This window comes from Rhipicephalus sanguineus, chromosome 8, assembly GCF_013339695.2.
Source record: "Rhipicephalus sanguineus isolate Rsan-2018 chromosome 8, BIME_Rsan_1.4, whole genome shotgun sequence".
Lineage (NCBI taxonomy): Eukaryota > Metazoa > Arthropoda > Arachnida > Ixodida > Ixodidae > Rhipicephalus > Rhipicephalus sanguineus.
In genome coordinates, this window is record NC_051183.1 from 5669589 (window position 1) to 5691222 (window position 21634).

Genomic DNA, 21634 nt, shown 5'->3' on the forward strand with positions numbered 1-21634 from the left:
GAGTGAGGAGGGAACGCAATAAACGAGAAAGAGAAATATGCGAAGCTTTCCAGATCGGGATGTTGGGCGCTGAATTATGTGTCAGTGAACCTTCGGTGCATATAACTGATAAAGAATTTCAGTACCTGGAGAATCTATATTTTCCCACGTTTAAGTTAAGATAAAGAAAGAGGGGGCGGGGGTTGCTAGATAGTATGTTGACCTGATGATGTTATTGGCTTTTTACGCATGCGTGGTGGTGTCCTAAGGAAAACCGTTTTTTAATAAACTTCAGTTGTAAGTCCAGCCTTGTCCTGTGCGTTCCTTTCTTCTTGTGCTCACGTTTGAAACTTGCTGGACACCTTCACTACTCAGCTGTGAAAGATCGTCTGTAACCACTGCAGGCTTCGGCGCACTCTGTTGCGGATATAACATTTGTAAATAAACACTACGGACGCGTATGTCGGGCTAAAAGTCTCGTTATCAGAGCTAATATTGCGTGGCAGAAGCGTATAAACGCACTGGGTAATTTGCGTAACGAGCGCGTGGTTTAAAGCACATTGCAAAGGGCTCATCATCATCAGCCAAATCAACATAGTGTGGGTACTTTGCAGTCGCCCTAGGAGAGTTTACAACGGCACGGTTGAGGTGTCCACCGAGAAGCGAGAAAGCGCTGGATAACGCGGTCCACGAGGCGAAGCTCTGCAGGCCTTCTCCAGGGTCATTCATTGCGAAAACCACGCGGATCGTCGGGGCTCGCTCCTTGTCGTTCTTTTATGTCAGCCATAGCGCCGCATGCTATAAAAACTAGAGGGAAATCTGGCGCTAGTGTCTATGCGGGGCTCCTTGAGCGGCGCTTCAACCACCACGGCAACGATGAGAAGTACAGGCTTCGGACCTGCTTCGGATGGATGCCGTTCTTGAGATTCGAGGCGCTTGTTCGTTAACGTTAAACAAAGTGATACGAAGCTATTTCCAATTAAAACCTGCCTCATTCTTCCGTAAGTAAAACTTACGGCAGAAAGTTCGCGTGACCGTGAAATCCAACTGAAGCCTGGACATTTTAAACCACCAGGGTATTATGCATTGCTCTGCGATTGTATTCCAGATTTGGCATTACCAAATATTGAACTATTTTTTTCTTTTATAGCAGTGAAAACAAACACGCGTGTTTTTCTCTAGAAAGTACGCATCGTCCCCTATTTATGGAAATAAAAATGTACCAAACGAGAAACACTAAACGTATCTTGTTTGTCTTGTCTGCCCATGCGCGGAACGATGGCTGGACTGGAGAAGCGCGCGGGCGCCTCTCCAGTCCTATCATGGCAGAAACATCGTGAGAGCATATCGTACAACGCATCGCTTGCTGTCACAAAGCCGGCTGGAATTGTGACCGGGACGGCATTTCCTGAAAAAAAAAAGGAGGGGAAACGTCCTGCACAGCTCCCATGCATTCCTTCGACCTTGTCGATACAGCATAGCTGTTGCCTTTCCTTGCCTCCGTGGAAAGCAGCACGCTTCGGCGGAAAAACAGGTGAGCGAAGACAACGAGGCCGGCGTCAGGTCATCGGGGTGCCGCACCTGCACTGCGGGCCCTCTTTCAATCGGCCACCGCCAATGGAGGAGGAGGCCAGTACTGAAGAACCAGAGAGAAGACTTGGCGTCGTCAGTCGACATTTCAAGATGTCTCTGTAACATAATTACTCTGCACATGTTGCACATACAGTTGTATTGAAAGAAAAGTCGTCCTGAATGTCGGGCCCTACGCTCTGAGGTCTTCTAATCCTTCGTGGTGGCTTTGGCACCCCCGTACCTGGTCCCCCAGTCGCAAGAGAACCAACTGCAGAGCTGGGCGGCCTTCATTTTTTCTCTTTATTGTAACACCAAGTATTTTACGCCGGGGTGAAACAAAACTTTCATCAAGTATTTCCGTGGCGGAAATACGTCAGCAGAAAGCACACGATCCGATGGCAAAGAAAAAAAGTTGAAGAAAGCTCCGTAAACGGGAGTCGAAAGCAGCACGACCTCTCGGTCCGCGACGATAGGTGACAGACGCTTTAACCACTGCGCCACGATCACACATGCAAGAGGCTTCATGAACGCTCCTTTTATCTCTCACACTTTCCTCTCACGGCGCTCTTGGTTCGTGGGGCGGTGTCGCCGTCTTGGAGCGGTAAAGTAATGCATGGCCACTGAGATTAGCTCAGGCAACGCACCGTTGCACCGTTGCTACGGCCGTCCCATTTGTCGCGATTACAAAAAAATAGTCACAGTTTCGCCGCAACGGCGAAGCAATGATTGCGATAGCAATAAATTGTAATGTAACGCGAAGAACGGAAAGCAGCTCGAAATTGCCAGCGCGTCGCTGGAGCCCAAAGGACGCACGAAAAGAACGCACACAGGACGAGCGCGAACTAATGCGTCACAGCTCGACACTTGAAGCGCACTGCTCAAACATAAAGCAGGACGCACGAAACAAACGAACAGGTACACACAAGACGAGCGCAAACTAATTGTCACAGTTGTTACTTATTTCTGTTCGAACAGCGCGCTCCTTTCGCAAACGCGGCCGCTGCAGCGAGCGAAGCGAAGCACCTCACCGGCCGCCCCTTCTTTCCTTGAGATAAGCGCACGAAAGTGACGACGCCCTGTAGAGCGAACAGCAACGGCGTTCGCAGGGGCGGGGCGACGATCTTTAAAGCGCGCAACACGCTAGAGTCACTGGAAAATTTCAGAGTACCGCAAAGGTAGGCTGCACGCGGGCAACATTGGGCGGCGGCGGCCATATCCCTTCCGGACCGTCCGGCGCGTTGGTAACGTGCGTTGAGAAGTGACCGATCTTTTCGCCTCGATGCCGTGTTACGCTCGGCGTAACTGCAATATGTGTGTGTGTGTTTCTTCAAAAGGATATCAGAAGTGATTTCGAGTCATCGACAGTCATGAATCGACTGCGCGGTAAGCGGTGTAGCTAATGAAACGTGCGGCGAATGTTGCCATGTGCTCGCGAACTCTCTTCGTGGCTTCAGCGGTCTCTTTTCGTTTCACGGCCGAGTGTGTTCGCAAGATCCGGAGCTGTATAGTTGCATTAGCGTAATGACCGTACGAGATGCCCTTTACTTCGACACTTGGTGAATGTTGACTGTTTGCGCTAGCTTTGCAGTCGGTGTTCAGGTTCACTTCATAGCGCATTCGAGAACATTATCGAACATCGAGAACGTTCAGCAATGCGTCCTTCGACTGATCGCTGATGCATACCTTACTTGCGCACCATGCTTGCTGTTCAGCTGGGTGTTATCTGTAATAGAAGTGGTGTGTGTACGGTAAGTGGAAGTTGTGCGTGAAGTATTTGTCTCGGTTCGGAACGCCAGCAGCCGAACGCACGGGCGAATCGGCGTGCGGTAGGTAAGGTGCATCTTATTTTGCGAATACGTTGTCATTTCTTAACAGATACGTAGAAAATAGGCCATCAAAATGATTGACGTCACTACTCAGTTGTTTCATTTCCTATTTTTTGTCTCCTTAATATTCCCAACGTTACAGTGCATTTGCAAATATTTTGCTGTGTTCCGACAAAGTTTTTTTTTTTTTTTTGCGTTGCCAGCGCGTAAACAGCTAGGGTTCGGTTTCTGCACTGCTTTTAATTTCAACTTTTTTTTTTCGTAATGCACTCTTGTTAAAACTTCCTCGGCGCAGTGCTTTATGTTATTTTGATCAGAAATAGCACATGCCGAAAATTTTCAACGCGCATGCTACTGCAACACAGTATGTATGTAGATCTAGGGCTCGCATGAAATCGATTCCCTCAATGCGTGGGAAGATGGGCCGATTATTATTATTTCTTTTTTGCTGTGACAATTTCTCGCCCACTCAACAGTATTGTAAGGGTACGCTCGGCGCAATGCAGCATTAGCAACAATATATTTTTAGAAAAAAAATAAAATACGCTTAATAACATTGCCTTATACCAAGTTTATCAACAGAGTGCCACGCCTCAGTTTTGCGCAGTGGCAAATGATCATGCGACAATTGCCTTCAAAGTATACAGTAAAGTATACATACGACAATCGCCTTCAAAGTATACAGCTCTCGTGCGTGACACGCTTAAAACTCTAAATGCATGCACAATCTGTTCAACAGGTCGAGATATAAACAGCCGAGCGAATAGAAAGGTATGTAGTGTGTAGTTTCCAATATCGCTTAACATAGCGAACCGAAAAGGTGAAGTATCCTGTTGCATGAGAGCTTTTCCAGCAAAGTTTATGTAGTTCACTGCAGAAAGGAGTGTTCTTCGAGGGGGGCGAATTCATTCCGCGGCCGACTATGCAGCCACGTACAACGACGCTTTTTGACGTTAATTTAGTTTCCCAGACGGAATGCAAAAATATACGAAATTCCCGGAGTAGCTCACCAGCAACGTTCGGTTACTGGTGAGCTACTCTCTGGCATCTGCATGACGCGTTTAAAAAAGCGACGAAATACTTCTAGGGACCGTGGTACTGCTAAATATCCGGCTGTGCTCTGCATTCAACGCGCCTGCACCCAAAGCGCTTGGAAGGGATATGGCGGCGAGAGGTCACGTGATGCGAGTAAGCCAATCGCGTCGGCGGCGGCGCGCGGAAAACAGATGCGATACTCTGAAATTTTTCTAGTGACTCTACAACACGCGCGCACGTCGCGCCATCTATGTGGCCACTAAGAAAGCATGCTGAATTACATGGTATATATAAATAGCTCGCCGTTAGCAGGCTGAGAGACGGTGCTGTCGTGGCCTAACGTCTAACGCGGCGGGCTGCAAAGCGAGAGGTCGCCCGTTCGATTCCGCGCGTCGGAAAGAATTTCTTAATTATTTTTCTTTGTGGCCTTTCTATATATATACATACTTATACATATACGGTGAATGACGGCGACGGGGACGGACATTTTCCAGCCGAGACTGTCCATATAATTGCTATCGCAATAAAAAAAGAGTGTAATCCATCCATATTAAAAAAAAACATGGCTGATCCCTCTGTCATAGGAATCGGTATAACACGAAAGTGAAACAAGTCTTCACAGACGTAGTTGAGCGTTTGTTGTGCATTCTTTCGCCCCAAGTGCGAAGGAATGAATGCTACAGCATCAAATTGTAATGTTACGCGAAGAACGGCAAGCCGCTCGAAACTTGCAATGCGCTGCTCAAGCAGAAAGGACGCGCGGAACGAACATACACAGGATGAGCGCGAACTGTCACAGTTGTAACTTATTTCTGTGTGAGCAGCGCGCTCCTTTCGCAAAAGCGGCCGCTGCAGTGAGCGAGGTGACCTTCGTGCTCTCAACGGAAACTTGCAGGCAGAGCGCAAGACGTACAAACCACCGAGATTACGAGATAAGCGCACGCACGATCGACCACGCCCTGTCGAGGCGCGCGCTAATCCGCGTGGGCGACGACCTTTAAAGCGCGCTCTTCGAGCCCTTCGCGCCATCTCGCTAGTGATAACGAAACCACGCTGTGCCGCCGATCTCGTATACCGCCACTGGCAAATGGTGTACATAAATAGCTCGCCCTTAGCACAGCAGAGAACATGCCGTCTGTGGCGGAGTCGTTTCGCGCTGCGCGCTGGCGATCGAGAGGTCGTAAGTTCGACTCCCGGTGACGGAACTTTTTCTTTTTTCTTTGCCATATGTTAGTGTTTATATTTTACAACGTCATATCCGTGATGGAAATGCGTCAGTGGAGCCGTGGTGGACCCCGGCATAAAACACTTTCGTGTTAAAATAGCTCTGTGACGCTCACCTGGCTGTCACACCGCGTTCCCCGCTCGAACCGTGAGAAATCACGGCCGAACTAGAGTGGAGACACGACGCGCGTCGCGTTTCCTGTCGCGTTTCTAGCCCGGCCGTGGTGTGATCATTTTGTTAACCATTTAAGGTTCCGCGGGATGTCGACCTTAGCCCAAGCTCAGTAAAGAATTAGCGTCAAATAACTGACGCACTTCTGGCTGTCACACCGCTTTCTCTGATTACGCTCTCCCCGTGCGAATGGAACTGTCTGAGAAATTATGAAATCGTAACAGCGCGAATTTCTACACGGGGGACACAGACAAGACAAGCAACACAGACAGCGCTTGTCCGTGTTGCTTCTCTTGTGTGTCCCCGCGTAGAAATTCGCGCTGTTACTATTTCATAATGCAAAACCAACTAGCCCAAAGCTTCACTTTACTAAGTTATATGTCTGAGAAACACTAGCGACGGCGCGTTGCCGAAGCCAATCTCGGAGGCCACGAATAATACATGACACTAACGAGCACCGACTGCGAGCGTTTCGGTAGTCTGAGCGCGGCGGAGGCTTTCGCTGCACTATTGTAGAAAACTCTACGGTCGTTGAGGCATCTGCCCGTTTGTCCTATATGTATCTTTGACTGCATGATAACGACAGGACAAGAGAGCATGCGGCACCATTAGAAAGAACCCCTGCTAGACATCTCGCTTTCCACTGTCAGTGCACTGTCAAACTACACGACCTCAAGATTTTAGCAAGAAGTAATGACAAGCTGACGCGTGAAATTGTAGAAGCCATGGCCGTCGACGAAAGTGGACAATCATGCATCAGTGCACCATCCATACTACTAACGGAAAAAGAAAGAAAGATTCATGCGCAGAAATAAAAAAATCGGCAGATCCCACGCAGTGTGGGAATCGCTGTAATGCGAAGCAGCCAGCAAGGAGCTGCATACATCATCTTGTTTGTCATTGAGGCTAATGAAGTTATTCATGTCGTGACATCTATTTCGCTATATATCGCGAGATTTTCATGCATGCATGCCTGTATAATGTGGTATATGCCATGCTAATGAAACATATATTCTGCTACATATATACTATGCGTGGCCTGCTATTTATGTTCGTCACGCACTCCCGTCATACCAATTTAGGTATAGAGTAAACAAAATGGCTGGAGTGCACCATGAGCGTGGCGTCTAAATCATATCCTACATGACATGCATGTCATGATTTTCGTGTTACCACCTGTTATTTATGTTCGTCACACAGTCATGCCGTGCAATACCAATTTTGGTGTATATCAAGCTAGCGAAACGGCCGCCAGCGCACCATGAGCGTGAAAATGTAAGTCATGCTGTACATGACATGCATGTCATGATTTTCATGTTAACTCCTGTTATTTATGTTCGTCACACAGTCACGTCGCGCGATACCAATTTTGGTATATATCAAGCTAGCGAAACGGCCACCAGCGCACCATGAGCGTGGCACGTAAGTCATGCTGTACATGACATGCGTGTCATGAATTTCAAGTTAACTCCTGTTATTTATGTTCGTCACACAGTCATGTCACGAGATACCAATTTTAGTATATATCAAGCTAGCGAAACGGCCGCCAGCGCACAATGAGCGTGAAAATGTAAGTCATGCTGTACATGACATGCATGTCATGATTTTCATGTTAACTCCTGTTATTTATGTTCGTCACACAGTCACGTCGCGCGATACCAATTTTGGTATATATCAAGCTAGCGAAACGGCCACCAGCGCACCATGAGCGTGGCACGTAAGTCATGCTGTACATGACATGCGTGTCATGAATTTCACGTTAACTCCTGTTATTTATGTTCGTCACACAGTCATGTCACGAGATACCAATTTTAGTATATATCAAGCTAGCGAAACGGCCGCCAGCGCACAATGAGCGTGAAAATGTAAGTCATGCTGTACATGACATGCATGTCATGATTTTCATGTTAACTCCTGTTATGTGTGTTCGTCGCACAGTCACGTCGCGAGATACCAATTTTAGTATATATCAAGCTAGCGAAACGGCCGCCAGCGCACCATGAGCGTGGCACGTAAGTCATGCTGTACGTGACATGCGTGTCATCATTTTCAAGTTGACTCCTGTTATTTGTGTTCGTCACACAGCCACGGCCGCTGGATAAAAAGCGCACGGTACGGCCTGCCGCGAGCGCGTGTTGGCCCTAGTTGCAGTTGCGGCCGCTGCGGCGCGACGGGGCGGGGAAGGGGGAACGGGTGCCGGCGGCTCCGTTGGGGCAGCAGCCGCAGCAAATTAGTTGGTGATGGTCGCAACAGCGATCTCACTCAGCTGTTCCAAGCGGTTTTTTTTTCATCTCATCTATCGCAGTCACGACATATCATGCATTCAGTTGCGTCCGTTCGCGTAATCTGGTTAAATAGCCACATAAGTTTCCGTGTACGTGCCGAGCTCCTGGCATTTTTTTTTTTCAAGGACTAACTTTTTGCTTAGTGTCTGAAAGAATATTCCACAATGCGCGTAGCAACGTTATATGACGCTGAATGTGTGAAAAAGTGGTTGGGTTGTTATATTTATGTGCGTGTAATGAATGCATCGTTTGTTATTTTAACATATTGATTTCCGTGACATTTCTTCAGCACCTTTCTGAAAATGCTTGACAAGTATTTATTTGAAACATCTGGCAATACACGTTCATGTTCTTTATACACAGGAAGCGCATGTAAAAACATACGTTGAATCTTTTTCATGATGTCTGATACATGATACTGTGCCGAAAAGTAATTCAGCTTCGGATGCTTGATACTAGCGGATTCTACAAATTAGTGACGCACTCCTCGTAACTTTGTTGAAAAGGCTGCGGAGTTATATATTCATTAGAAGTGACGACCACATGACGGAGACTGCCAGAAGACAATCACGTTCGTGTGCAACGAAGATTCGCCAGTGCCTGTACAGCGGCTAACGTCAAAGGACCAAAACGAAAGGTTTTATGGTCTGCACAGACTGGAAGTAGACATGGGAAGCCAAAATTTGGGCTCACAAGCTGGAGGCATAACAAAAAAATAATAAAAAATAAGAAGAAAACAGAGACGAGTATAAGGAAAGCGTTTACCTCCCCCCCCCTTTTTTTGTTGTTTTTTACCGTATAGCTGTCAAAAGCGACCCACCTTAACTTTGTCCCTGTGAGTCGCTCGCAATGTGTGTGCTGGCTGCCACGTATATTTGTTTGAAATGAAATCTTGTCGTCGCCCACCAGCCGCTTTTATGCACTTTTTTGTCTCCGCATGTTTTGCTGAGGTAAGTTTGAGTCTGCCCTTATTTAGACAATCTACAGACCGCCTAAAAATGTGTTTAGACAGTCTTTAGACTGTCTAAATCTATTTTTGTAAGGGTGTGGCCCGTACCGCTAATGACCACAGACAACCCAACTCTCTGAATAAAAGGAGTACACATTCTTTTCACGGCAACTAACATCAGTACCACATGGCATTGCGGGGCAACGCACGCCACTGCAACGCGACAGCGTTCGGAAACAACCGGAACCGATGACAAAGGTGTCGCGGGCTGAAAGGTGGGAACTAAAAAAAAAAAAAAAAACGAGAGATAAGAGAAAACGGGAAGATGGTGTCACGGCCGCTGGATTTCAACGACGTTTGCAACAAGCCGCCGTTTGCAGCTGGCAGGGATGAGGCCTGAATTCATAATAAATAAAATAACTTCTCACATTTTGTCCAGATTTTGTGTTCACTGTTATTCGTTACACGATCATGAAAACGGCGTAAGGGGAAGAAACAGAACTACTGAAAAGCGCAGGAATGCAAGCAGTTGTGTTCGTGTGTTTTTCAGCCTTTTCATCAATCTTTCCGTCTGATTGTTTTCATATTATTTAATCCGTAACAGCTCGCCCAATTGTCAGTATTGAAGATGTAGTCACTGAAATTTTAAAGTGACTCGAATCTCCTTCTATGAGATGGTCGCACATATGATAAGCATTATTTCATGGCAGTTGCATGCAATACCGTACCGTATGTGTACTATAAACATGTTTGGAGGAAGGAAGAAGTTTATCTTATTTCGTGTCAAATAAACAGTGGCCGCTGCAGTTTTTGAGATCACTTTTTGAAATGAAATGATTAAATCTGAATCAACATACTCAGAGCCAAAATAAAGAATTTCGATGCATTAAGAAAGGTGCAGCGCCTCCAGGTTGGTTAGTTGTGGTCTTCTAGGATACCAGAAAAATATGCCCGCGCGATTTTTTCCGCAAAAAGCGATCGGTGCGCGAAGTTGCTTCTTTGGCAAGGCAAGAACAAAAATTCCCAAGCGCTGCAAGAATGAACAAGAAATATCGGTAATTAACTGATGTGTACACGCTAGATAAATTTTAGAAGAGGATTTCGGGCGTCACATGAAGACGCACGCGCCCAAGCATAACTGCCGCAAGCGCGCCGCGCATGTGATCCCGCGGGCGTCCGCGAAACCCGTCCCCGCCCGGTGGCGCCGCGGCGGTGCTCCGGGAAACTAGGCCCGTCACGCCGGTTTCGGAGCACGCGGCAGGCCGTACCCGTGCGCTTTTTATCCAGCGGCCGTGACACAGCTATGTCACAAGATACCAGTTTTGGTGTATGTATATCAAGCTAGCGAAACGGCCGCCAGCGCACCATGAGCGTGGCACGTGAGTCATGCTGTGCATGACATGCGTGTGATAATTTTCATGTTAACTCCTGTTATATGTGTTCGTCACACAGTCACGTCGCGAGATACCAATTTTGGTGTATATCAAACTAGCGAAACGGCCGCCAGCGCACCATGAGCGTGGCACGTAAGTCATGCTGTACATGACATGCGTGTTATGATTTTCATGTTAACTCCTGTTATTTGTGTTCGTCACAGTCACGTTGCGCGATACCAATTTTGGTGTATATCAAACTAGCGAAACGGCCGCCAGCGCACCATGAGCGTGAAAGTGTAAGTCATGCTGTACATGACATGCGTGTTATGATTTTCATGTTAACTCCTGTTATTTGTGTTTGTCACATAGTCACGTTGCGCGATACCAATTTTGGTGTATATCAAACTAGCGAAACGGCCACCAGCGCACCATGAGCGTGAAAATGGAAGTCATACTGTACATGACATGCATGTCATGTTTTTCATGTTAACTTCTGTTATTTATGTTCGTCACACAGTCACGTCGCGAGATACCAATTTTGGTGTACATCAAACTAGCGAAACGGCCGCCAGCGCGCCATGAGCGTGAAAATGGAAGTCATGCTGTACATGACATGCATGTCATGTTTTTCATGTTAACTCCTGTTATTTGTGTTCGTCACACAGTCACGTTGCGCGATACCAATTTTGGTGTATATCAAACCAGCGAAAGGGCCGCCAGCGCACCATGAGCGTGAAAGTGTAAATCATGCTGTACATGACATGCGCGTCATGATTTTCATGTTAACTTCTATTAATAATGTTCGTCATACACTCTTGTCGCGCCATACGAACTTTGGCATATATCAAACTAACGAAACGGCCGCAAGAGCACCAAAACTGTGGCATATAAATCATGTCGTTCATGACATGGATATCATGATTTTCATGTTATGACCTGTCAGTTATGTTCGTCATAAAGTTATGTTATGCTATACCTATTTTGGTGTATATCCTATTAACGAATCCTATTAACGAGTTGGCTGGAACCCTTGTCGCTATGTGCAACCAACGAGCTCAGGCAAGCGCAATTCTCAATTGACAAATACACCTGCACGGCCGCAACGTCACCGCAAACCGAGAGACTTGACGTGTTCCAGCCATGTACAGCAACAAATCAGCGCTTTGCGCCGCATCTCAACACTTTTATGGTGCTCTGTGATGTAATTTTTTTTTTCATTGCTGTGATTTTCGCGAATTCTATTATCTGTGAAAAACCGGAGCTATGTAAATGCGCTAACGTCTTCTAAAGAACATATAATAATAGGTAAACGAAAGCATAGCGACGCGTGTGGCTCGGCGAGTTGTCTTATAATATTGAAAAGAAAAACGAAAGCGAAACAAGCGTGTCTGTCTAGTGGCCCTTTGAGTAAAAACGAGAGCGTTCATTCCTGGTAAGCAAGTTTTGCTTAACAAAGTAATCGCCGCCTGCGAGTGACTGAAAAGAGCACGTACGGTCGGCATCAGGGAAGACAATCAGGGGACTCTTTCCGCCCAGCTCCAGTGAGACGCGCTTGCAGTTTGTGTCGCCCGAAGCCTTGAGCATCAGTCGGCCAACCTGGGATACATGTGAACAAGCACCATCCGATGGACAGCTTTCCTCACCTGAAGTTGGGTAAACATGCATTAGGAAATAAAACGCGGAAAGAAGGACAACTGGGAGGAACGGATAATAAAGCACGACGCGCTACCCGAAGTTCATCGAACAACACAGAAAGGCATACGGTAAAAGCAAGAGGCACCGCGCAGTCTCAGAATAGGTAACAAGTGTCAAGCAGTCTTCTAAGTGTCATAAAGGTAATGGACCCAGTTTGACGTGTTCGATACTGTAGGGCCAAAGCGAGTAGAGACCTGCGTGGATCCAGTGAAGGCGATCTTGTCTACGTCCATGTGGTTGGAAAGGGCGGCGCCCGCGGTCTCCCCGAATCCGGGCACCACGTTGACGACACCCGGAGGAAAGCCGGCGTCAGCCACCAGGCTGGCCGTGTACAACGCCGTCAAGGGCGTCTGTTCTGCTGGCTTCACGACAACCGTGTTTCCCGTGCACAGGGCAGAGCCGATCTTCCAGCAGAACATCACCATCGGTACGTTCCACTGCGAGACACACGGCGCAACGAATGGGCTGCAGGTTGTGCACGACACACCGCGCGCTCTTTTTCTTCAATCACTCAATGGAACAGGGGCGTAGCCAAGGGGGGGGGGGTTCAAACCCCCCCCCCCCCGAAATTTTTCAGTTTTGCTTGCGTATATATACACGCGCACATACAAACGCACGCACGAACATACATAAAGTATGGTTGAACCCCCCCCCCCCCCCCCCGAAAAAAATTTCTGGCTACGCCCCTGCAATGGAACTTTGTTTTCATGAACAGAATACGACGATTATTTGGATCGATAGCCTAAAGCCTTCGCTGTGCAACCTCTTTCCAGATCCACTATAAGAGTGCCTCACGATCCCTTCTGGCAATCAATACACCATGTATAGGCGGAGTAGTTGCAGGGATTTCTCCGATTTTTTCGTCCGGACGAGCACGCTCGCTGTGTGTGTGCGGGAAGGGGCGAAAAGCTACGCCCGCGCTTTGTGTCGTTTTTTGCGCGTCACACGCATTCCGCTGAGCCATGCATGCCAAAAGTAGGAAGTAGCTAAAGATGATAATTTTACGGTGATAAGAAAGGTTAGAAATTCTTAGATATAAGGTCTAACTCTCACTGGTTTTCGTTGTGTACCTATTCTTAGGAGTGCTTTTGTCTGGGAAAGTTGGTGCGACATTTGCGAAGTTAACCAGCACGAAAGACGACACGAAAGACACATGTACAAATAGGGCCAGTGCTGAACTACCAACTGAGCTTCATTCGATAAATGCTTATTTATACAGTGTCACTCGTCACCACCGTCACAGAGCTGCACGCACAAATTTAGCCAGCGATGACAACAAACGTCACTGCTATCTCTTAACAGAAAACAAAAACACGGCGGCAACATAGTTGAATATACAATGCAGTCGCAAATTATCACTGTGTAACATGTTAGTGCGCACATTCAGCATCTCGTTACAGTACCCTGTATTGCGAGTGTTCCTCCCAAATCAGCACAGAAAGCAAGGTATTAATGCGATTAAAATGTTGCCAGGTGAAAAATGATAATGTACCTAATTTAAAAACAGGATGAAAAGAAAAACGGAAGATCTAATATGCTCTGTCACACAGAAGTTTTGTTATCATAGCTAGCCTTGTCTAATTAAAACCTAAAAACTTAAAAGACGGCCTTCCACGAACGCCATCTCGTCTTTTGAGAGACGGATGGTTCTCAGCGGTCACCAGCTTTGTTGATGGTTATTTCTCTTTCTAATTTGTTGCTCGCTCTTTTTAGAAAACTGCTCCTCTGAAAATCTGGTTCGCAGCCATACCTGCGGCAGTGGTCGGCCCTCCCGAATTGTTACGCACATTAAACCTGTGCTCTCGTGCCCTATCATTTACACAACGTCCCGTTTGGCCGATGTATTTACGTCCGCAGTTGAGCGGAATTGCACAAAGTACGTGAGACCGGCAGTGAGTGAACTTGTTCCTGTGCTTCTTCTCGCACAATACTAGAGAACAAACCTTGGACAGCTTCTGAGGGGCGCAAAAAACAACATTGACACGGGTCGATGTGGAAGGATTCCTCATTCATATGAATACTGTATCAAGTGCGAATGCGACCAAACGAAAGACGTTTATTCAGGTAAGGCTCGCGCATATAAAGGGACACCATGGTTGATACGCATGCGCAGTTGCAGGTGCACATGACACGCTCGATACACCTTCCTTTCTTTATGGGAAGTTATACTGCATAGAAACTTAACACACTTGCTGAAAATTAGCATCGTAGTACAGCCGACGCGGCTGACGTGTTGGACGTGCTGATCGCCTAGGAGCCGGCGCTGCTGTTGTCGTGCTGGACGTGCCGACGTGCCCACTTCTGACACCATGTATCAAGTGCGAATGCGACCAAACGAAAGACGTTTGTTCAGGTAAGGCTCGCGCATATAAAGGGACACCATGGTTGATACGCATGCGCAGTTGCATGTGCACATGACACGCTCGATACAAATACCGCTACATCAACTGTAGCAATCACTGTGTTGGGACGAGCTATGAGGTTCATCATTCGGCAGAGCACATCATATTTAAATATAACAACAATATATCAAGACTTTTTTTTGGGCAAGTTTGTTCATTGTACAGCGCTTGTGTGGCCGTGTCTTCTCTCTTGTGGGTGTGTTCGCGCTGTTACCCATTCGCTGTATAATAATTATACAGGGAAGCGAAAACAACACCGGTGGCTTACGCAGGTATGCTATAGTTCACGAAGGGCCAGCGCTTTTATGTTTCGCAACAGGACCATATGTTTGTTCGTCAATCTGGCCATATGCGACTGCCATTTGACTGCGTGGAGAACTGGCCATTCTGGTCACATTGCGGCACTTGCCGACCTGTAACGTAACATAAACGATGTAACTTGAAGAGTCTGCAGCCACAAACGTTCTGCGTTTGGTGGTGAGCGTCGCATACTATAGACAGCAATTTCCTTTTTCTATAGTTGTTAGGACAACCAAAAACAGCGGTTTCCAGCTGATGTTTTGATGGCTGATGTCGCAATAATAATCATAAAAAAAACTGTTCGACAACGCCAAACATCGAAGCACGCACACTGAGCAAGGCCGTCTCGCACATTCCAGGATGCAAGAAAGTGCCAGACCCGTCCTCTCCGCCTGATGAAAAGGTCTTTATCTATTGGCTGGACTTGTGAATAAGATATGACTCTATATCTTCTGTCTCTCTGGGACCGGACTGAAGTGCTTAAAATTTGAGCTCATAGAAGAATTGTGATCTGCCACAGTAAAATGCTGCGCCACTGCTTTCGGCAATTTCTTCGCCGTGACCGCGCGACTCCCGGTTAATCGAATATTAAGGGACCCTGCAACACTTTTTCAGCATGGTCAAAAAACGCTGCCGATCGGTAGTCGAGGCTCCTGAGAACATGTGAGTCAAACATTTTAGGGCAGTTCCGTGGCTTGGAATTGACATATCTGGGTTGGGAGAGCGAAGGTTTGGAAGGAAGGACAGGACGACACAGAAGAACAGACGCTCAACTTGCAACTGTGTTTATTTTGAAAGACATCTCACCACGAAAACGTATGCGCAGGCGCGTCACAGCAGGTTGTCACACACGCGATAACAAATTCCTGGGAAAGATCGCGTTTACAAACTACGATAACGCGGAAGGGTTGCGTTTGATCAGCTTTCACACTTATCCGCTTTGAAGGAACTCAATTTCTTTCATTGTCAGATGCACCGAAGGTGCACTGATGCACGTATCTACGGCAGCATTTATCTGGTCAGCCTCTACGATCTCCCTTTCTCGCTTGCCTTTTACTCTGCTCATGACGTCAGTCTCCTCGAAAAGTGTTGTGCATCCGCAATTCCTGGAATTGACAATTCATTCTCAAAGTCAGCTAGAAATCGTTCCCTCTTCTTTTTACAAATGATGCCATATCCCCAAATGACCGCGCCATACATCCAAATTCACAGCCATTGGCTGATTTGGGCATTGTGAGCTGCATAGTTACCGCGCCCGACGCAGGTGGCCGCCACGTGCTCACGCGCTCGCTCGCGATCACACTGAAAGTAAGCATGGCGAAACTTGGGGCCCACAAAAAATAAAGAAAACACGAACAAAGAAAGTGATGACTGGACGATGCCCTGGGAAGGTGACATTTATCTCCAAAAACATGGTGTATGCATCGGTTCGTCAATAGCTCCCATTTTGAGTGACTTATTTCTTGCAAAAAAGGACAGATACATTAAAATCAAGCTCCGTGACTCCGGTGTTGTATAAATTATGAGGTATGTTGACGATTATTTGGTTGTACTGGCGGGCTCCAAGGAAGACTTCGACACTGGCCCGTTCCAGACTGGTATGACTAAGACCCTTGAAATGTTCACTGAGTGTTTAAATCCTTTCCTAATCATACATGAAGCACCAGAGACAGACTTCTTGATGTTTCTTGACCTAAAGCTCACGTTCACATTTGAGCACATCTGCTGGCAGTACGAACCACGCGGTAGCAAGCCTCTACTACCTTTCTCATCAGGCCATTCCAAGCTCGTTAAACGAGGGACTCACCAAACTCACCCGAAGAAATGCTTTAAGTAAATCCTGTTCGCACGCATCTGAGGCCAGCTTTCTCGTCCAAACAAATCGTTTGATCGCAGCAGCACGTCATCACTTCAGTAGCTGAAGGACTTTTAAGGACAGTCAAACGGAACATGCACAAATCCTCAGGTGATACCAAAGATCACATCATCCAGCAACGTATCTCTGTTATCCCTTGCATACACGACATATCACACCGTCTCAAGAAGGTAGCCAGCAAGGCGAACATACGGGTGGTTTTTTCCGCATCGAACAAACCTTCGAGGCTTTGTAAGACAAGCTACCCCCGTCACGGTGGTCTAGTGGTTATGGTGCTCGACTGCTGACCCGAAGGTCGCGGGATCGAATCCCGGCCGCGGCGGCTGCATTTTCGATGGAAGCGAAAATGTTTGAGGCCCGTGTACTTAGATTTAGGTGCACGTTAAAGAACCCCAGGTGGTCGAAATTTCCGGAGCCTTCCACTACGGCGTCCCTCATAATCATATCGTGGTTTTGGGACGTTAAACCCCAGATATTAATTAAATTAAGACAAGCTACAAAAAGGTCAGCTTTTCATGCGTCAGAAGACATCGAAACCCTTTCGTTTCGTGTCGAAAAGGCATCGTGTACTCTTTCCCACTGCCGTTCGGAAAGAAATATATCGGACAAACCGGCAGGTGCCTCAAAAACAGACTTCGTGAGCATTTTAACAGTTCTCGGAATATAGCAGCCGGTCATCTTATAGTCAGCTTGCAGGACCTGTGGTTGTGAACCTTCACTTGATAATTGCATCGTCATCGGCACTAGGAACAATAAGACAACCGGCGAGATTATTGAGGCAGTGGAAATCGCGAAAGCAGGAGCTTCTTGTATCAGCACAGCATCTATTGACCTAACGGAAAAGAGTTTGCATTCTTAAACAAAATGCAGTGGCGCGGCTCCGCACGTGTCAACGTATAGTTTTCAAGTGCTTTAATCAGTCTGCTCCTGCCCCCAAGTTATCATTGCATTTGATTTTGCTTTGTCGCCCCAGCCAAGACTCTCAGCGCCTGCGCGCACTGTTCAAGGTGTATGTTCCGCCTCTGTAAGCACATCGTCCAGTCGTCACTTTCTTTGTCTGTGTCTCTTTTTTTTGTGCGCCACAAGTTTCACCATGCATCACCACAAACAAGCCTATTCATACGTCCTTGAAAGTAAGCCGCGCGTTCGAAGGAAAAAGAAAGTGTTCAAGGTCATGACACGCGCGTGACGTAACTGCTTTCCCCCGTGCCATCGCTCCCTGCATAAGTTCCAGCGCGCTAGTAGGGACGAGAGAAGAGAGAAAGCAATTAGAGCGTGCGACAAATCTCTGTAAGTCTGCCCATACTTGATGGATTCCGTAGAGTTTCTTACAATAATACCTAGAGGGGAATCTGGCGCTAGTGTCTGCGCGGGCTCCTTGAGCGGCGCTTCAACCACCACTGGAATGATGGGAAGTACAGGCTTCGGATTTGCTTCGGATGGATTAGGTTCTTGAGATTCGCGACGCTTGTTTGTCGAGTGTAAAACAAAGCGATATGAAGTTATTTCTAATTAAAACTTGCTTCATTCTCTTGTGCGTAAAACTTATTGAAAGAAGTTCGCGTGACCGTGAGATGGAACAGAAACCTGGACAAATTCAACCACCAGGGTATGCACTGCTCTGCAATTGCGTTCCAGATTTGGCATCACAATATAATGAATTATTTTCTTTACAACACATACAACAAACGCGCTTGTCTTTCCCTCGAAAGTACGCATTATCTATTTATAGAAATAGCAGCACCGTATTGAATGAGAAACACTTTTCGACCTGTACTTGTCTCACTTCCCATCATTCCCATGGCGGTTGAACGATCGCAGCGCCAGTTTCCTCTCTAGGTTATTGTATGAAACTCTATGACGGATTCTAAAAATTTTTGTGGCGGTCGAAAAGTGTTTTTTTTTTTTCATGTGCTGCGATGCCAGATGCGTCTGTCCAAGTGGCCTGCCCTCAACGCATGTCTCGTTTTGCTGTGGAGTCGAGTCAGAGGAGCGTGACGGTGCGTCTACTTAGCGTCGCCGTCGTTTTGCAGTCCATTTCAAAGAGTTTTGACAAGTCACACATAAGTCACACATAACTCACACACAGTTACACACAGTTATCACATAACGTGAACTTTATGCAATTTCCTGCACTGGCATGGGACGCTACATCTATGCGCAACGGTGAGTGCACGACGCTTTGCTAAAACTGTCAAATACAACCTGCAAAGCTGCAACGCGGCAGCAAACAAAGAAAGCTAGCGGTCTTCAGCCTCTTTGAACAACAAAGGCATTGCTTGAGTGCTTTGCAACGCACCCCACTGCCCACGCCTCGCGAAGAACGAAACTGAAACTGTAGAAAAAGATCTGTAGACAGTTCGCTAGCTAACGAAATCTATTCCGAAGTCTATACTTCCCATCATTCCCATGGCGGTTGAACGATCGCAGCGCCAATTTCCTCTCTAGGTTATTGTATGAAACTCTATGACGGACTCAAAAAATGTTTGTGGCGGCCGATTCGTGAGTCAATAAACTCCTTCAATGAAGCCCTTTTATGGTTACTTGGAAAAGTGTTGCAGGGCCCCTTTAACAGGCTGTCCCGTGAAACATTGTACTGGCGAACAAAACACGGACAGGGTGAGGAGGAGACACACAAGGTGCTCTTCCTACCCTGTCCATGTCCTTGTTCTCCAGTACAGTGCTTCAAGGGAGAGGGACGGGGGAAGCTTAGAGGTCGGCCTGAATCAATTTTCTGACTCAGCGTTAGGACAATGTTTCAATGTATTCACCAGATTCAAGTAGCCTAGCCGTCGACGCTCAGCGAGAGGCTGTCCTGTTTCGCCGATGTACTGTTTGTCACTAAGGGAGGACGTTTGGGCGTGTTGGTAGTTTCATCGATAGCGCACTCACGAACACAGGACAAGAAGCCTGTCTGCTTCTTGTCCCGTGAAAGCGCGAACGTCCCGCCAAGCGAATTAAAGAGAGTCTACGCTGCTTTGGAAGCGAAGCGCGATCAATAAAAGTTAGCGTTGTGTAAACAGACTTGAGTCGAGCGAAAATTCACACTCCACTCCCAATTGTAGTCATGTAGACCTGTGTACAAAAGACGTTTGCCGCAAAATGAAATTGATAACTTCATCTACCAGCGGGTTATTGCGGACAACTAGCGTAGAGTGGGCGAGCTGGATACATTAAAACTTGTTACACGTGTAGAGGCGTTTATTGACGGCTGGATTGACGGCGACGATGCACAACAGTCACGACGGAGCGCAGACTCTCACGAGCACGAGCACGAGCACGAGGGGCGCGCTCTCCGAGAAGAGGCGAAGAGGGCGACCCACTAGAAGGCGCTGGAGAGGACGGCCCTTTACAACGTTCCAATGCTTCTCTACAATTACCCCGGGTACGAAAAGGGAGCCGTCTGGCGACCTAGCAGCTGGTCACTATGAGCGGGTCATGGTAGGGCTTGAGGCGCTCCACGTTGACAATGTCGCGCCCTCGACGGCGCATGTCGGAAGATGGGTCGATGGGTTCAATCAGGTAGTTGACCGGGGATGTGCGTTCGACGACACGGTAGGGGGCCTTCGTATTTGGGCAGCAGTTTGGAAGAGAAGTGGTAGGGACCGAGAGCCATACGAGTGCTCCAGGTAGGAACGTGGGTGCAGAAGTGTTGGTCTCACCGCGGATGCTTTTCTGCCGCTCTTGGTCCTGCGTAGTAAAGGTCTTCGCAAGCTCGCGACACTCCTCAGCAAGTCTGGCTGTGGCAGAAATAGGCGCACACTCAGATCGATCCGGCTTGTATGGAAGGATTGTGTCGATTGTGTGCGACGGGTGCCTGCCGTACAATAGGAAAAATGGTGAGAAACCAGTGGTGCTTTGAGGGGCGGTATTGTAGGCGTAGGTGACGAAAGGTAGAATGGAATCCCAATTTGTGTGATCGGCGGCGACATACATCGAGAGCATGTCGCCGAGCGTGCGGTTAAAGCGTTCCGTGAGCCCATTCGTCTGCGGGTGGTAAGCAGTAGTTTTGCGGTGAACAACGTTGCACTCTTCGAGGATGGCTTCGACGACTTTCGACAGGAAGACACGGCCTCGATCGCTGAGCAGCTCCTGGGGTGGAGCGTGGCGCAGCATGAACCGGCGGAGCAGAAAGGAGGCTACATCGCGCGCTGTAGCCGCTGGGAGGGCGGCAGTTTCGGCGTATCGCGTAAGGTGGTCTACAACGACGATGGCCCAGCGGTTACCAGCCGAAGTCAGAGGGAGTGGCCCATACAAATCGATGCCAACGCGCCCAAACGGCCGGTCAGGGCAAGGTAAAGGTTGCAGACCTGCTGGTGACTGGTACGTTGAAGTTTTGCGGCGCTGACAATCGATGCAGGAGCGAACGAACTTCTGCACGTAGCGGTACATGCCTCGCCAAAAGTACCGTTGGCGAATGCGGTGGTATGTTTTCGATACCCCAGAGTGCGCACACTGCGGATCAGCGTGGAACGATTCGCATATTTGAGAACGCAGACTGTGGGGTATTACTAGTAGCCACTGGCGGCCGTCGGCGTTGTAATTGCGTCGGTGGAGGAGGTCGTCGCGAATGGCGAAATGGTGGGCTTGACGACGCAACGCGCGAGTGGATGGTGTTGCCGAAGGATCAGTGAGCAAGTCTAGCAGTGAAGCGATCCATTGATCCTTGCGCTGTTCGGTAGCGATAGTGTGAACGTCGATGGAAGAAACGGCATTGTGAGACATTGAGCTGGGGGTATTGTCGTCAGGCAAGGGGGAGCGCGAGAGTGCGTCGGCGTCAGCATGCTGGCGTCCGTTGCGGTACAGCACGTGGATATCGTAGTCCTGTAGGCGAAGTGCCCAGCGGGCGAGGTGGCCTGATGGATCCTTCAATGATGACAACCAGCAGAGTGCATGGTGGTCAGTGATGACATCAAATGGGCGACCATACAAATAAGGTCGGA

The 21634-nt window shown here is 47.9% G+C and overlaps 1 protein-coding gene across 1 annotated transcript in view; it reads right to left on the reverse strand.

The window, feature by feature from the left end:
* The window catches only part of LOC119401255 (aldehyde dehydrogenase 1A1), a 90586-nt gene that overhangs the window by 14088 nt on the left and 54864 nt on the right, over positions 1-21634 (reverse strand). The window contains exons 6-7 of the mRNA XM_037667939.2: positions 12308-12550; positions 11912-12014 (exon numbers count right to left, since the gene is read on the reverse strand). Coding sequence (XP_037523867.1) covers positions 11912-12014; positions 12308-12550 — 346 coding nt within the window. The remainder of the gene's footprint in view (positions 1-11911; positions 12015-12307; positions 12551-21634) is intronic.